General features: G+C 37.4%; 1 protein-coding gene across 2 annotated transcripts in view; it reads right to left on the bottom strand.

Moving 5' to 3' along the window:
- Positions 1–11,672, bottom strand: part of LOC104588626 (FAD/NAD(P)-binding oxidoreductase family protein) — a 93,001-nt gene extending 81,329 nt beyond the window's left edge. Inside the window, exons 1-2 of one of the 2 annotated variants that reach the window (XM_088889045.1) lie at positions 11,339–11,672; positions 10,619–10,842 (exon numbers count right to left, since the gene is read on the bottom strand). In XM_088889045.1, coding sequence (XP_088745171.1) covers positions 10,619–10,842; positions 11,339–11,495 — 381 coding nt within the window. In that variant the 5' untranslated portion in view covers positions 11,496–11,672. The remainder of the gene's footprint in view (positions 1–10,618; positions 10,843–11,338) is intronic. The other variant, XM_010246644.3, reaches the window with a different exon arrangement.
- Positions 11,673–18,814: the final 7,142 nt, after the last annotated feature.

The raw sequence follows: 18,814 nt of genomic DNA, 5'->3' as shown, positions 1-18,814 counted from the left end.
ATCTAACGCAAAGGAATACATTGAGAAGAACATACAGGCCTTCGTTGAAGAGAGGGGAATAATTTATCAAAGTTTGTGTAGTTATACTCCCCAAAGCGGCTTAGCGGAAAAATAGACGTGTAGCTGAAGTTGTTCGATGCTTACTGTTCCAAATGCATATTCCAACTCGTTTTAGGGGGATGCAATTAAAACAGCTATATACCTTATAAACAGACTTCCTTTTAGGACTCTTCATCTTTAATCTCCTCATCAACTCCTCTTCCCTAATGATCTTGTCTTTTGTCTTCCTCTCAAGGTCTTTGGCTGCACTTGCTTTGTTTATGACATGAGTCCCTCATGGCTTAAGTTTGATCCAAAGTATGTTAAATGTGTCTTTCTTGGTTATTCTTCTATCCATAAGGGCTACAGATGCTTCGATCCTCATTTTGGTAGAAGATGTGCTACCAAGGATGTCATCTTCCCTTAATCCACTCCTTTCTTTCCGTCATCTTGTCCTTCTCTTTAGGAGGAGAATATTAGTGAAGATTGGACTCCTTTTTGTTTACCTATTCCAACTCCTACATCTTGTCTATCTTCTTCCGCTAATTGTAGTGGTAATATTCTTGTCCCACCTCCTCCCCCTCCTATGTATCGACCTCGACCATGGAAGCAATGCTTGGTCAAATGAAGGAAGAGGGTTGCTCCTAAAACTAAATGTCCACTACAATCTAATATTCCGAAAACTTGTGACCCTTGTTGATTCTGAGCCTCTTGTTCCTTAAGCTGATATCTTGAATTTTGGCCTTGATCTTCTTATTCCTATTTGAAAGGGTCAAAGGAAATGTACTAATTATCCTATTAATAGTTATGTTTCTAATAATGCCCTTTCACCATCCTACTTTACCTACATCTCTGTTATTTCTTTTGTGTCAATTCTTTGCAATGTTATAAAGGTAATGCAGTTACCTCAGTGGAAGGATGCTATGAACTAGGAAATGGAGGCTTTGGAATAGTTCCTCTTCCTAAGGACAAAGTTCCTATAGGATGCAAGTGGGTGTATACTATAAAGCACAGGGCTGATGGTTCAATTGAGAGATAAGTTGTAGAAACTAAGGTTTCAAGAGAGGAAGAAGAGAAGAGAAGAAAAGAAGAAGAAGAAGAAGAAGAAGAAGAAGAAGAGGAAGAGGAAAAAGAGAGCAAGTGTCGAGAGGTGTGTGTTATTCACTGCTCACACCCTCAAAAGATTACTTTATAATTTGGGAAAATAATAATTACAAAAAGGCCCCTATCTGGATGCCCAAATACTGAGAGAGTATAAGAAAGGAGAAAAAGACCAAAAACACCCCTGTCTAACCATTCTCAACACTCCCCCTCAAGCTAAGCATATAAGTTAATCATGTCCAGCTTGGCAAGGTTCTTAGCAAACTTTGGATGGTGAACACCTTTAGTGAGGCAATTAGCTAATTGGTCTTCTGACCCTACAAAAGGAAGGCAAATCTCTCCGCTAGCAATTCCAAAAAGGTAACATCCTTAGAGATATATCTCTTGCCAGAGAGAGCATCAAAGCATCTATAGCCTTTCTGGACTGGAGAGTAACCAAGGAATACACACTTAACTGATTTATGATCAAACTTGCGCCAGGAAGGACTCATATCATGAACAAAACAAACACAACCAAAGACCTTAAGGGGTAGATTAAAAGGAGGTTCATCAGGGAAGAGTAGTTGATGAGGAGACCGAAGGTTAAGGACCCTTGATGGGAGTCTGTTAATGAGATATACAGTTGTCTCAACAACATCACCCCATAAACGAGTTGGAACATGAGATTGGAACAATAAGCCTCAAGCAACTTCAACCACATGCCTGTTTTTTCTTTCAGCCATGCCATTTTGTTGTGGAATATGACTACATGAACTTTGGTGAATAGTGTCCATGCCTTTTGTTAGACAGTTGTATGCCCTTAGCTCCAATCAGAATGATGTACATTATGAATTTATTGTAAATGAATAAAGTACATATTTGATTCATGTTCCTGTGGTGTGTTTTTGTGTAATACCCTTAAACTGGACACTAATGAGACTCGTGTTAGTTTAGAATGTTCACAGCCATTGGATAAGTCTGGGGAGATTTATCCTGCCAAGGCTGACACTGGTGTGCTGCCAATTGTTGAGGTGGCCTGTCTCAGCCGCCAGGGTGAGACCCAAGGCACATGCAGTGTAGGATTAATTGAATCTTTGAACCGGACCAGATTTTCAGTATTGCCCTGGACCTTGGAGATTGATGGGCAAAACTGGAAAGTTACACCTGACCCCTAGACTCGATTATGATACTGCATTAGGTGTCGGATTGGGCTGTCTTTGATATGCTAATCAGTGAGATCCTTAGTGGGGGTCAAAACCTGGGTATGTTGGGACAGTCCGAGAATTCATCTGAGTGGGTGATCATAGTGACAGGATCAGCCCCTTTGTCGGACAAAGGCAATGATCGGGATGCACTCTCTCTGATGGAAACCAAGACTGCCGGCAGCCGATTTCAATTGTTGAGATTTGTTTTGAAAAATATATTTTATATGAGATATAAAAGTATATAAATGTTACGGTTTCAAACGTTTGCAAAAGGTTTTAATTCCCGGGATCCATGTGAGTAGAGAGTACAACATTGTTCCTTGCAGCCGAGGGAGAAGTCCTCTCTTGTCGGGCAGTGTATGATCATTATGGGCTGAGAGGTTAAGTATAAGACCATTCAGGGTAATACCTGATGGGCTAATCTTGCATCTGCCCACAGTCCCTAGGTGTTACAAGGTGGTTTGGCCCAGGGACCACTTAGGGTAAGTGTTGGGCCCATAGAGGCCACGTCATGGGTTTCAGGGGGTGCACTGTCCACAATAGTGTATTCAGCTGGGCCTTGTAACAAAGGCTGGGCTGAACCCATGTGGCTGATGTGTAGATCAATGTTTGGGTCCCACGCCATACAAGGAAGCCCAACTGGGCAGCAGTTTGAAAGGCTAAGTGAGCACATAACCTTAATGGGCCTAAAGCCCATTTCGAACTGGGCTGATTTGATCAGTTAAATGAGGGGCGAATTCTGAGATTAGATTAGCAGATAGGATTGGGTCTTAACCCTATCCACTCAGAGAGTCTAGATCTGAATGTGATTCAGATCTGGAAACCTCCTAATAAGATTAGGAGAAGGCTGATCTAATCTGCAGATAAGACAAGGGTTTACCCTTATCACTTAAAGGGAATTCTGATCCAAATATGATTTGGATCAGCAACTCCTAATGGGATTAGGAGCTGATCCCTTTAAGGTTATAAAAGGAGGAGGGGGCGACAGCCTTTTGACACACAACACATCCTGTCTTCAGAGCTGAAGAGAGAATTCAGCATCACTGCACTAAATCTCTCTTGCCGCCTCCTTCCTGCCGCCGCCATATCTGCCAGTTCGATCTCCTTTTGTCAGTAGGAGTGATCAAGATTGGATCTTGATATCAGTCCTTTGTGAAGGGGCTGATTGGAAGTAATGCTCACGTGTCGTCTAGCTGATTCTTGCGAAGGATCCGGTTCTTTTGAAGAACGCTGCTGATCCTGCTCCATCCTGCACTGCGCCATCTTCAATGGGAGCAGTTTTTGGTTCCTTCCTTGGGCGTGAACACCTCCATTGGGAGATACTATTTCTCTGTATCAAGTATATCCCTCTCCTACTGCTTTTTGTTCAGATCTGATTCAGTTCTTGGTTCAAGATTGATCCTTGAAAAATATGATTTTTCTAAAAAAGGGAATATGATTCCCAGTAGGATGGAGAGAAATTTTTGAAATTCGCCCATTCTATTCCACAAGATTTGGGTGTCCATACAATGGATATCTCATCCCTTCACCTTCAAGAAATCTATGCAAGTGATATTCAAAGTATTCCTTGGCATTATCAGATCTTATTATCTTAACTCTTTTCTCAAACTATGTCTCGACCATATTCATGAAGTTTTAAACAACCATAGGAACTCCATATCTACTTTTCATCAAATAGCCATGTATACCGATTGTAATCATCAACGAAAAGAATGAAATATTTGTACCCCCCCCATACAAGGGACAGCATATAGGCCCCAAACATCAGATGGATCAAGTGGAAAGCAACATTACTTCTTTTACTGCTTGCAAAATATGTGTTTCTACATTGTTTGGATAAATGACAAACTTCAAATTCAAAATTCAATTTGGACACAAAATCAAACAAGTTTGGAAACAAAAACTTGACAGAATTGACAGACATATGACCAAGCCAACAATGCCATAATTTAAAAAGACTCATTTTCTCATTGGAACAAGACGAGGTCTATCTTGACAATCCATGCTCTAAAGGTCCATCTAGGAGGTAGACTCCATCCACTTCATGCCCACTTCCAATCATCTTCCCTGTGCTCAAGTCCTAAAAAACACAATGGTTGGAAAAAAAGGCCACTGAGCAATTGTGGGATTTTGTTAGAGAACTAATAGACAATAAATTTTTTTGCAGCCGGGGCACATGTAGAATAGAGTCAAGAGAAAGGTTATTAGTGATTCTGAGTTCATCCTGCCCCGAGATTGGGGTCTGAGATCCATCAGCAACAGTAATCTTGCCCTTCCCCGGGGTTAACTTATATGAGGTAAAATGTGAAGGCATACCAGTCATATGAGCACTGGCCCTATAGTCTACAACCCATGGGCTAAAGGAGGTGGAACAAGCAAGTGCAGTACCTGTCTTGGCATATGAACTAGATAGATTACTAAGTCCAGAACGAGATGAGGAGGATGTACCACCCTTCTCTAGCTGCGACAATATATTCATGAGTTTGTCCATCACATCAGAGGAGTCAAGCACATCCGAGGGTTAAGCATCATTACCATCTATAGCCAAGTGAGAATTGCCTTCTTCCCAGCTTTGTACTTCTACGTTTTAGATGAGGATTGAGCTTCCAACACCTTTCTTTAGTGTCTTGGCTTCTTGCAGTAGTACTCACAAATAACATCCTCGACCTTCTCTGCAATGGGGGTCAAGATGACAAAAAGGCATAATGATCACTCACAGAGGATTGCATTATGGCGGTTCTTTGGCTTTCTTCCCCTTGTACAAGAGAGTAAGCAATAGAAAGAGAGACAACGCCTACACTAAGAATGTGTTGCCTAGTGAAATCAAACTCTAGGTTTAAGCCTGCCAAAAAAAATCAAAGACTCTATTCTCCTCTATGTACTTCCAATACTTCTCACCATCTTCAAGGTCCTTCCAAACTAGAGCTTTCAAGTGATCCATTTCTTCCCAAATAGACTGTAGAGAAGAGAAATACATAGCAAGAAATCTCTCCCCTTGACACATACTACAAGGTTCCCTCTAAAGCTAATACACTCTAGCAATATCGTTAACTTGGGAATAAGTAGCAACTACCCTATCCTAGATATCATTGGAAGATGGAAGAAACATGTAATTTTGGGCAATATGAGGTTGCATTGAGCAAATCAGCCATGACGTAACAAGGGAGTTGTCCTGTTCCCACCTTGCAAATTTCAGGTCTTTAGGACTCGACTTCACTTCCCTTCCTATGATGAATCCCAATTTACCCCTCCTAGTAATGATAAGTTTAGTAGACTGAGACCACTTTAAAAAATTAGTTCCATCCAGTTTAATAGTAGTTATCATACCACTAGAAATATCTATAGTTCCCAGGAGCACATCGGGAACCATTTGAAAATCCTTAGATGATTCCATATTCTAACAAGACACCTTTTCACCAACCAAAAAGGACCCCTAACACTTTAACCGAGGTTCCAGACCTAAAAACTAGGTTACCACACGGTTAAGAACCAAAGGAAGACCCAAAAAACTAGGTTGGCAAAAAAATAGAGAGAGAAAAAAATATCCCAAAAATTATACAATGCTCAGAAAATTATGGGACCACTTCCCGTCAATCCCAAATTGAAAAGTGGCCTGAATGGTCTAGGTTTTACAGCAGAAAAATATAACTAAACCTGTTGTACATGGCTTGACATCAGATCTGGAATTTCTGCAATTTTTTCCTTGAAAAATCCACCAAAAATCATAGAAGTTTCATATGATGACAAGAGCCATACCAAAATTTTTCTAAAATCAGGGCAAATCAAATTGTGTTGGTTTCATAGACTGCCGCTGGCACCTGTATTGACTGCTAACATCATCCGGCAGCGGTCTGATGTCAACATTTTGCCTTTAGGTAGGAGATCAGCAGAGAACCAACTCCCAGATGCTTCTACCGTCTCTGATACAAAGTTGTAGAAACTCGGGTTTCAAGAGAGGAAGAAGAGAAGAGAAGAGAAGAAGAAGAAGAAGAAGAAGAGGAAAAGAGAGCAAGTGTCGAGAGGTGTGTGTTATTCACTGTTCACACCCTCAAAAGATTACTTTATAATTTGAGAAAATAATAATTACAAGAAGGCCCCTATCTGGGTGCCCATATACTGAGAGAGTATAACGAGAAAAAGACCAAAAACACCCCTATCTAATCATTCTTAACAAGATATAAGGCTCAACTAGTATAGCAAAAGGATATACTCAAACTTATGTCATTGATTATTAGGGGACATATCCTCCTATGGCTAAAATGAACTCCATCCGAGTAATCTCCTCCCTTGCCACTTCTCATGGCCTTTGTATCAAATGGATGTGAAAAATGCATTTCTTAGTGGTGTTCTTCAAGAAGAGGTTTACATAGACCTTCCTTCTAGTATGAGCTTCCCTAATAGTAAGGGAGAAGTATGTCGTTTGAAGAAATCTCTCTATGGCCTCAAGCAATCTCCTATAGCTCAATTTGATAGATTTCGGAAAGCCATGGTGAAGATTGGGTTCACACAATCTCAAGCTGATCATACTTTATTCATAAGAAGAGTTTATGATCATGTGACTATTCTAATAGTATATGTTGATGATATTGTGACCACTAGAGACGACACCTTTGGAATTACTTAATTGAAATCACTTCTTGCTTCTGAATTTGAGATTAAGGATCTAGGTAATCTCAAGTATTTTCTTGGGATTAAAGTTGCAAGATTGAAGAAAGGAATTGTTATATCGTAGAGAAAATATGTCCTTAAATTACTTCAAGAAGTGTGCAAATTGTGTGCAAGCCAGCTGAAACTCTAATTGATCCCAATCATAACCTGAGTGTTGATAATGGAAATATTCTTCCAAACAAAGGTGCTTATCAAAGGCTGGTTGGTCACCTTTACCTATGTTTGACTAGGCTTGATATATCATATGCAATAAGTGTAATGAGCCAATACATGCACAAGCCTAGAACATCTCATATGTTGGCTATAAATAAGATACTTGTCTATTTGAAAGGTAGGCTTGTCGGTGGCAATGTAGTGTCATGGAGAAGTAAGGAACAATCTATTATTGTAGCTCGATCCAGTGCTGAAACTGAATACAAAGCAATGGCTCATGGTGTTGCTATGGTTGAAGAGTTTGCTGATAGAGATTGGAATGTAAGAAGAAGAAGAAGAAGTTCCAATGTGGCTATATAGTGATAATCAATCTGCCATAAACATTGTACTCATTAGCGCACAAAACATATTGAAGTGTACAAACACTTCATTAGAGAGAGAATTTCTAGTGGAGATCAAGTCAGGAGATCAACTAGCTAATTGTTTAGCCTAGGGGGTTACCAAACTGAAACTTGACAACAATCTTGGCAAGCTAGGCATGATAGATATCTATGCTCAAGTTGAGGGAGAGTGTTGAAAATATGTTTTGTTTGCAAAGGCTTATTTGTCTTTTTCCATCTATTTGTATTCGGGTGACTATAGCAAAGGGAATATGTGTAACTTACACCTAATATAAATCTTTCCTTGTGGGAGTGAACAGTAAAATTCTAGCTAAGGGAATATGTGTAATTTAGAATGCTGATAATACCTAATAAAAGGTAAAAAAATAAGGTAAAATAGAAAGAATATCCTTCCAAGGAGAAGCTCTAGTAGACCTAGCCAAAATTCTAGCATCCTATCCAATAGTTGCAAGTCTATAAATGCTTATTATCACCACCCACCCTTCTTTCCTCTACCCCCCCAAAATTGAGTGGACTTAAACTGTTTCATACTTTCATCATGGGTTTTCGACTCTGGGATTATATGGGAACCTAGAAAAGAAGCTTAAGACAGAGCACAATTTATTGTTGAAACCGAATTGACAAAAGTACCAAGTTTGAAAGAGGAGAAATCAAAGGAGCAAAGGGTGGATGGCTTTATTTCCTTTCTTTGTCTAATTGGTTGGATGTCATCTTCCAAACCAGTTGGGTTTTGCTGAGGAAGGTATCCTGTCCTTGTTTCAATCCTCTGATTGCTCTCGTTAATTGTTGCTCACCCCTATTTGGATTTCCTCTGCTAGGCCTCTGATAATCCTCAACTACGTCCTTATGGACACCCTGCCCAGGAGATTGATTTGGTTCTGGTTCACCCTTGTCCAGTTTTTGAATTTAATCCCCAGCAGCCTTCTTGTGCACAAAAATTGTCTAGACCTCCCAGAGCATCAATTGGAACCAAAGTAGGGAAAGAGTTTGTGGTATACTCTTCTTCTGCAAAAAGCAACTCCATGTTGATGGCCTAATCCTCCCCTCCTATCTTACCATCATCCCCCACACTGCTGATACTGGAAGAAGTATCCAGATCCAAATCCTCATCATTCCACATAGTACAATCAATCCAACCTCTATTCTCATCCTTATAGTCAGCTGATCATACCCCAGTATACCTAGGATTAGGGTGACTAGAAAGAAACCATCTAGTATTCATTTGATCCTCTAGCTTTGGATTCCATTGCTTCGGTTGCCACTAAGATCCTGTTTTCAACTGAACAGCAATTGGGGACGAAGATATACAGTTGTCTGTGTCCCCAACTGATCCTTTAGGTTCACGATTCATGTGAATCAGCCCTTCCTTGAACCGGTTCACAAACTCAGTTATTCCATCATCCAGCCAGCTCTTATTTATTCTCGCTCTGTGCCATTTTCCTATCAAGTGGTCCCCACCCAGGGTTTGACATAGCACCTCGTTTAATGGCCTCTACATAAGATTTTACTTCTGTCCCTTTCTTTTTGTTTTCAAACTTATTTGGATTAAATTCTTGTCTAGGCGATATCATTGCTTGATCTCCCTTATTAGTCTTTTCGTTTTCCTTATTTAATTTCCTCCTTGCATGTTCAACCCTATCCTCTCCTCCTCCTCCATGTACACTACCACGCCACCTCACCATCATTTTCAACCTTGGAAGAGCCCTTCCGCAATGACACTTTGACTTCTGTTACCAGCCAAACCTTGCTTGACAGACCATTCGAAAGCACTTCAATGAATCGAGGCACATCGCCTGGTTTCGCCCCCAATGATTTGAAGTCTTGCAACATACAGGTCAAGGATATTATACGCTTCAATGGATCAAGGCACATCGTCTGGTTTCAACCCAATGATTCGAAAAAACTCTTGCGGTAAATGGGTCAAGCAGTATAGGGGTAGTTTAGTCACTTGTGTGTCCCATACTTAATGAGGGACAGTGTGTGTCCCATACTTAATGAAAGAAACTGTTGGAGTCAGCAGTATAGGGTTAGTTTAGTCACTTGTCATTTAATTAAAGGTCAGTTATCTATTTTGTCTGTGTTTAAGTTGTGTGTCCCGTACTTAATGAGGGACAGAGTTCTCTTTTGTATTCTAATGCACAGACAATAAAAGGTGGGTTGGCTAAGAGTGAGTGACTTTCCTCTCTGGCTGAACCCCTTCTTTCTCTTCTTTCTCTTCTTCTCCCTTTCTTTCTTACTTCAGACCTAGGATTGAACTAGTATTAATAGAACCATTAACAGAAACAAAAGGATTTTTGAAGATAAATAAAAAAATTCAAAAACTCCGGTAGCTCTGGTGGGGAATCTAGTAGCAGATTGGGTCTGGGTGCTTCCAGATTTTTATCAAGTTAGTAGGTCAGATTTGGGGGAGAATTTCTGGAATGTACTTGAAAGTCAACCGTTGTAATTTGTCTCAGTTTTGTATCAGTATATGCTATTTAGGTCAGAGCTGTTTCATTTTGCAAGGTAAGTGTCACCTTGTCAGTTGTCATCTACTGCACTGTATCTTTCCTTTTTATTAAATAAAATTTTCAATTTACTCTTTGAAAAAAAAAAAGATTTTCAGGAAACACAAGAAAGACTATAACAAGAATCATGTCAAAGGGCAGGGCAGGGCAGGATCTAAGTATAAGCTGCCGGATCTATATATTTGGAGTGGAACTGGCCTAGAAGTGCTCCCCTAAAAGCTCAGTAGTCAGAACACTGTTCCAAAATTTGAATCTTGTAATTTTTCTTTAGCATAGCCTATAACAACATTAAGCATAAAGAATAAGGGCATCAATATCAGACGAACAATGCCAAATTTCAGTATTGAGTTATGACTTTTGAATCCTATGATGCTAATATTCATTGTAACCCCAACAAACTTATTTCTATACATGTTGCATGTTTGAGCCTACAAATGAAGTATATCATCAAAAAACTTCAAACATGGATTAAAATTTTAGAAAGAAAAAAGTAGCAGATGAACCACCTAATGAGAGTTAAGTCACAAACAAGACTGCATTGACAAAAAGAATCCATAATAATTACTTGGGCAAGAGGATTCGCCTGGGGGCCTCTTGATTGAAATCCAGAGAACAGAGATGGACCAGAATCAAATTTGTATCCTTTTATCTCAAATGAGTGAGCCGCACCTCCAGGTAGATCATGACTTTCTAATACAAGAACATCTTGCTGATATCTAGCCAAAAGGCCTGCACAACACAGTCCAGCAATTCCACTTCCAATGACAACCACATCTGCTTCTGGCTTGCCTGCATTCTATTCCACGATTAGACTAGAATAAATTATCTGAACTACTTACACAATATCTAAGTGAACATATTATTAATTCATGAAATAACCCCAGGTCGGTCCAATCAAACGGTCCTCCCTTACCTTCTGAAAGTGTTTAGTTTGTAGTCTGTACTTAAACAGCAGAATGTAAGATCACAAGGGCTAGTCTAGATTTTGTATATAATTCTAACCACATCAAAATTTAGAAGTTAACTATTAAGAAATCAACCCCCCCACCCCCCAAAAAAAAATCACAGATAAAGTCCAAGTTTCAGATTTGGGAATAAAGATTCAATACATCCAAACAGTTTCTCCTTCTTGATTTATTTCTCCCAATACAGCATGAAATCATTTCTATACCAAAATGAAACCCATAACGAAATTCCCCATATAGAGTAAACAATAACTCTATTAGTACTTGAAACATAAATACAAAGCGACGAATCAAGAGCCAAGGCAAAAGAGAGAAGAGACCTGGGAAGTCAATCTTTGCCTTTGAAGAGGCATAGCCGTTGGATAACTCTAGTCCATTTGAATTTCGCGCCAAAATGGGCTTTCTTGCTGGCAGAGATTTGAAGTGGAAAGAGAAAAGTTTGAATTTGAGAGTGCATGGAAGAATGCCGAGCGCCATTGCCGGAACCCAAACAACCAAAGCCAAAGAAAACTAAACTTTAAGAAAAATAAAATGACAGAATGGAAGAATGTTATCGAAACCCGAGAAGTAACAACTTCACAATCCCCTCTGGCCGAGTGACGGTAGTCGAGCTTCCGTTCCATGTTTCAAAGAGAAAGAAAACCTCAGGTGAGATATAGCGTTGACGTGGTTTCTATTTGCCCACGTCGGTTTTATCCTGCCAAAAGCAGTTACGGTTACGGCCTTTAGAAAGAACAGCATCTTCATTATATCGTCTAATTTCAAAACCGCCAAATCGAACCGAATCAACCGAAATTGGCGGTTTGTTTTGCTCTGGTTAAAAGGGTTTGATTTGGTTCGATTCCACCTTCCCTTTTCTTAGATGTTTCTGTTAATACTTATTTTTTTGGCTTCCTCCATTATAGAATACTTTATTGGCCGCTCTCCATTTATACACCCTGCTGACTAGTTTCCACTCCATTTGAGTTGGTTCACTTGTATTTGTACTCTTTATAAACTGAACCTTTAGATTATTTGTCTTTGTTTCTTAACATTTGTTCTAACAGTACACGCTTTGTAAATGCCAAAGAAATTTGAGGTTGCTAAACTCTATTGATGTGAGACATCATCTTAGATCCTCTGGATATTACCCTGCCGAACCACCATTTCGCAGTATGGGGTCGGATCGTTACTTTCATGGATGGCTGAAAGGGGTCGAGCCGCCAGGGCACACTTTGCACTTAGTTATAGGCCTTTTAGTGGTTTTTCGGTATTCGGACATGTGTGGCGCGAGGTGTTGCATAGGGTAGCTGGGTGACGGTACCACCATAATGATGTCTTTTTAGGGGTGTAAATGGGTCGAATTCGAATCGGATCAGGCGATAACTGAATTTGAATCCGATTAGAAAATCCAATATCCGAATTCAATTTGATATCCGACGGATATTAAAAATTAATATCTGAATTCAAATTCGATTAAATATTTAAATATCCAATTCAATTAATTAATTATTTTAGATAATTAATAAATATATAAAATAAATATTTTATTGATATAAAATATATAAATATATTAATTATTTATATAACTTAATTATTATATATATATATAAATTATATAGAATATTTTATATATTATATATAAGAATTAAATAATTGGTCGAATTCAGATATTTATCGAATTGAATCAGGTCATATCCAAATTCGATTCAATTATATCGAATATCAAATTTGAAATCGGATTTTTGAATACCGTTTACACCCCTAGTCCCTTCAATTACCCGGTGAACGTCAGAGATGGTTCAGTGATCTTGCGAAGTGCAATGGTGAAAAATGGAGATTTTGTCAAACCACCATTTGGCACCGTCTGGTCGGGCCGTTCGTTCAAATCAATTATTTATATATATAGTACATATTATTTATATATACCATATATATTATTTATTATTTATTTATAAATATGTTATTTATATTGCATTTTTGTAAACTTTTATATGATGGAAATTGTTGAAAAAATACTTATATTTTTTGTTTTTTATTTCAGCTTTTATAATTTTGTTTTTCTTTTAATAACTTATTACTTTTTTAAAAAATTAAATCGAATCGTATCAGATTTGAATATGTGACATCTTGATCGGATTCAGGTTGGATTCAATATTTATGAGATCCGGTCGAATTTTTGGATCAGATCTGATTTGAAATATTCAAATCAGATTTGATCTGTTTGCATCCCTACCAAACCACTTGCCTACGATGACCTAGTTAATTAAATTATTGAACCATTTGCATGGTTAGTCGGGTCATGTATTAGACATTAATGCTCTTTATTTTTTACCCTAATTTTTATCCCATTTCTATCATTAATGAAAATAATTCTCATTAATCACACATTTTTATATGATGAATATATAATCTTATAGAATGTACCCAAAATCAACGACAAATTTCTACATTTTCTAGAATTTTATTATTTAATAATAATATCCATTTGACATGGATAGTTTAACCACTAATCCATCACTTGGATGGAAAAATCATTTTGTTTTTTCACTTGATTTTAAATCATGTATTCTATTTTCGTCATCAATAAAAGTAATTCTTATTTTCATATTTACTTTTGTTTAATATGATGAATATATAACAGTAAAATTGTGTCAAAATTCTTTATGCAAAGCTTATTTTTTGTTCGAGTTTATGTATGTATGTATGTATTTAATATTCATTACATAGTTATGACATCATAAATTGACCCATTTGACCTAGAATGTTAGATCATTAACCTACCTACCATCTAGGTATGGAAATGGTTTCATTTTCAAAGTGGTTTTAAATTTTGCATCTCATTTATATCATTGATAAAATAATTATTATTTATCATACTTATTTTTGTTTATATTATTAGTATATAATATTATAAATGTGCCCAAAATTGTTTCATATTTTTGTACTATTCTATTTAAAAAAATTATTTTTAATTATACATCATGGGTTAACCTATTTGACCCAAAAGATTGAATCACTAACCCACCCCTAGATAGGAAGATGGTTTAATTTCTCATCGGTTTTAAGTTGTATATTTGATATCCATCATTAATAAAATTACGTCTATTTTATCATAGTTATTTTTTAATATGACAAATATATAATAATAGAAATGTGTCCAAATTTTTTTCTATATTTTTGTATTTCTTATATTTCTAAATTGTATTATTTATTTATGACATCATGAAATTATCCATTCAACCCAAATGATTAAAGTACTTACCCACAACCTAGATGGAAAATGTGATTTCATTTCTTGGTATATTTTAAAAATATAAAATTTCATTCTAAATTTATTAGTGGAATTTAATGATGGTAAACAAAAATATTTTTTATATTTATAAATTTGTATTATTTATTTGGGACATCATGAAATTATCTGCTTGACCCAAATGGTTGAACTACTTACCCACTACCTAGATGAAAAATATGATTTCATTTCTATGTTTATTTTAAAAATATAAAATTTTATTTTATTAGTAATTATTGTGTATGGATTTATTAGTGGAATTTAATGATGATAAACAAAAGTATTTTTTTATATTTCTAAATTTGTATCATTTATTTATGACATCATAAAATTATCCATTTGACCCAAATGGTTAAACTACTTACCCACCACCTAGATGAAAAATATGATTTCATTTCTATGTTTATTTTAAAAATATAAAATTTCATTCTATTAATAATTATTGTGTATGGATTTATTAGTGGAATTTAATGATAATAAACAATGAGAGAGAATATGATTTATTTAATGACTTAAATGTGAGACTTAATGAGAGGTAATTGAATATACTTTAATGATATTCTTTTAATTACATTTTCTGTCCTTTCAATGGAGATGAACTAAATTCAAGGGAAGGGGTATTTCAATAAAAAAAAAAATTCCAAAAGCCAATATAAGTAGTATAGGTGAGCACTCACAGTGCAAAGACAACTAAATATAAAGTAATACAACTCCCTATTGTTTTCTCCTCTCTTTTAATTTTCCAAACACCAGATGTGTCTTTTCCCTTTTTATCAATCTTCCAAGAAAAACATAAATATCAAACTTTCAAAAGGCAGAGTGCGATGCACATAACGGAGCACGTTAAGACTCAAGCTTATCTCCATTAACTCTATTTATTTTCTAATTTAAGTATCCAAACAAGAAAAGTGTGATTTTGATTTTTACGAAGAATAACATTTTAACCAAAACATTAAATGAGAAGAATAAAGAAAATAGAAGTCAATACTTATTCAATGAAAAAGAAAACAGGATTTAGTTTAACAAAGAAAAATAAAAAATAAAATACAAGCTAAATTGGAAATTAAGAAGAAAAATGGAAGCACTAGAGAACTCAGAACGCTAATTGCATAGACACGTCTTTATCTAAGAAAACTTGAAAATCCGAATTAAATAAAGATATAGGCCTTTTAATGATCTAAGCCATTCATTCACTAACCAGAGCTAGACAAGTGAAAGCATATCACGACTTGTGTGAACCTCTTCGAACTGGTCTCCGATTCACAAGTCAACCGGCTCAAGTGGAGTGGAAATTAATCTGCAAGGTTAACTAATCATATAAAGGTTCTGAGAAAGGTATTCATGTGATGCAGACCGTAAAACATGGATGAACCCATTAAAGTGTGCCTTTAGAGTGGAGTCAGGAAATTCCTAGTTATAAGGTTGATCAACCTAGAACACATCCGGACGGTACCAAAGTACGAGTTATCTTAAAGATGTCACTTCATCAAAATGAGTTTCAAATTAAAACCTTCTTAGGAAAGGTGTCTTATTTAAAAAGATTCATCCCAAGACTTGCGCCAACAGCTTCACCCCTACTCAAGCTTACTAAAAGGGCAATCAATTCCAATGGAGCAACAACCATAAGAAGGCCTTTGAGCAAATAAAATAGGCCTTATCCAAGGCACCAACCATGTCCACTCTACAAAGCAGACTATATATCACTTCAAACCAAAAAGTTGTAGGTTGTCTCATCAGACAAGACAATGAGGAAAGGTCAAGAGTGCCTAATCTATTATGCCAGTAGGACTCTCAAACTAGCTAAAATCTCATATGGAGCGACAATGCTTAGCCCTAGTCTTTGCAATGCAAAAATTTAGACATTGCATCATTGGCCAGAAATTTGTCCTTTCTGCTTTGTAGAGGGGACATGGTTGGTGCTTAGTTAACATTGTGAGACAAAAAGAAAAGAGAGAGCAATTTTTTACATTAGTAAGAGACTATCTGTTTGGACTACTGTTACAGTAACCCGAACCAGAAAGAGGAGGAAGAAGAAGAGAAGAAGAAGAAAAAAAAGAACTTAACAAAGATAAGATGACTAAACTACCCATATTCGGCTCACTTTAACACTCCCTCTCAAGTTGGAGAATATATGTCATATAATCCCAGCTTGTTACATAGATAGTTCACTTTCCCTGAGCTTAGAGCTTTTGTAAACAAATCTGCCCATTGATCATAAGTGCCCACATGTTCTGCACTTATCTCTCCAACAAGAACCTTCTCTCTCACAAAGTGGCAATCAACCTCTATATGCTTTGTCCTCTCATGAAAAACAGGATTGGATGAGATATGGAGTGCAACTTGATTGTCACAGTACAATCTCATAGGTTTACCCATGTGGAATCCAATTTCTTGTAGTGTGTGCCATGGCCCTATACTCAGCTTCAGCACTGCTTCTGGCACAACCGTCTGCTTTTTACTCTTCCACGTCATGAGATTTTATTCAAGAAATGTGCAATACCCTGTAGTAGATTTTCTGTCATTCACTGAGCCTGCCCAGTCTGCATCTGTATACCAACTACTTCTGTCATTACTCGTGATAATCAGATAGTTCAGCTTCCCCACTAGTCGTCTATACCTTACAGGATCTTCAAATACTTCTCTTGTATCACTACTCAACTTAACATTTGGTTTCATAGGGGTCTCAGCCGGTTTTGCACCTAACAGTTCTGTTTCTTCCAGTAAATCAAGAACATATTTTCTTTGGCATAGATTTACACCTTGTTTTGACCTAGCAACTTCTATTCCCAAGAAATACTTCAATGTTCCAAGGTCTTTTGTTTGAAAATGATATTGCAGAAATACCTTTAGTTTGCCAATCCCCAATTTTTCACTGCCAGTAATGACAATATCATCCACATAGACCACTAATAAAATCTTCTCAGCTTCTGAGTCATAGTTGAAAACTGAGTGATCAACCTGGCATTGCTTCATTCCAAAACTCTTCACCACCTCACTAAACTTCCCAAACCAAGCACGCGGCGATTGTTTCAACCCATAAATTGCCTTCTTCAGTCTGCACACCTTACCATCCTCCCCCTGAGCAACAAACCCAGGTGGTTGCTCCATATATACCTCCTCCACAAGGTCACCATGAAGGAAGGAATTTTTTATGTCAAGCTGAAATAGAGGCCAATCATACAAAACTGCTAGGGAAATTAGCACTCGAATAGAGTCAATCTTAACCACCGGAGAGAATGTCTCCATGTAGTCCACTCCATAGAACTGTGAGTAACCTTTAGCAACAAGTCTGGCCTTCATTCGCTCCACACTACCATCTGGCAAATATTTCATAGTATACACCCATTTACAGCCCACAACGTGCTTACCAGGTGGAAGAGTAGAGAGTTCCCACGTTTGAGTATGTTGAAGAGTAGAAAGTTCCTCCTCCATTGCCTGCCGCCACCCAGGTAAACTAAGAGTTTCTTGGACATTGTTAGGTGTGAAAATAGATGACAAAAGTGAAACAAACTGACGATGTGAGGTGGAAAGACGAGATAATAAAAAAATTGGAAATGGGATGGAGGTTAGAACTGCGCTTACCTTACCGTAAGGCAATGGATAGGTCAAGGTCTGAGGGTTCAACAACAAGAGCCATCACAGGATCCACAGATGAGGTAGAAACTGGAGGAGGGGCCGGTGTCATTCAACGTGTATACACTTGCCAAATCGGTGGTCGTTTAGTGGTGATCTGCACTGGATGAGGTGATGAGTCTACTCCAACAACAGCATCTGGAACTGGATCACTGACAGGAAAAGGAAGAGGAAGTAAGGGTGGAGACGAAGGTGCTTCAGGTCTTGAGAAGAAGGGGACAGACTCAAAAAAGGTGACATCAGGGCAGACATAGCACTTTCAAGTAATGGGATTATAACACTTGTATCCTTTTTGAGTCCGATAGTAGCCAAGAAAAACACATTTAATAGAGCGTGCATCTCGCTTATATATTCCAGGACTCAAATTGTGGACAAATCACACACAACCAAAGACACGAGGAATTAATGGAAATGGAGATAAAGTGGGAAACAAGATAGAGAAGGGGGACCGACCATGAAGAATGAAAGAGGGCATCTGATTAATGAGGAAACATGCAGTGAGTACATCATCACTCCAAAACCGTTTAGGAACATACATATGATGAAGAATAGACCGAGCAGTTTCAAGGAGCTGACAGTTCTTTCGTTCAGTCACCCCATTTTGTTGAAGAGTGAATGCACATGAGGTTTGATGAATAATGTCATGCTGTTCTAAATACTATTGAAATGAAGTAACAAAGTATTCACGACCATTATCTGAACGGAGAACTTTGATTGGAACACCAAATTGTGTACGTATTTCAGCATGGAATTTTTGAAAAATGGAAAATAATTCACTCATTTCTTTCATTAAGTAAATCCATGTCATTCTTGAACAATCATCAATAAAAAGAGACAAAATACTTGTACCCATTATAACTCTATTTTGATTGGGCCCCAAACATCTGAATGA

Source organism: Nelumbo nucifera, chromosome 5 (assembly GCF_055504915.1).
Source record: "Nelumbo nucifera cultivar China Antique chromosome 5, China Antique-T2T, whole genome shotgun sequence".
Taxonomy (NCBI): domain Eukaryota; kingdom Viridiplantae; phylum Streptophyta; class Magnoliopsida; order Proteales; family Nelumbonaceae; genus Nelumbo; species Nelumbo nucifera.
Note: the sequence above shows the minus strand (reverse complement) of the source record. Positions and strands in the feature narration are given on the sequence as shown.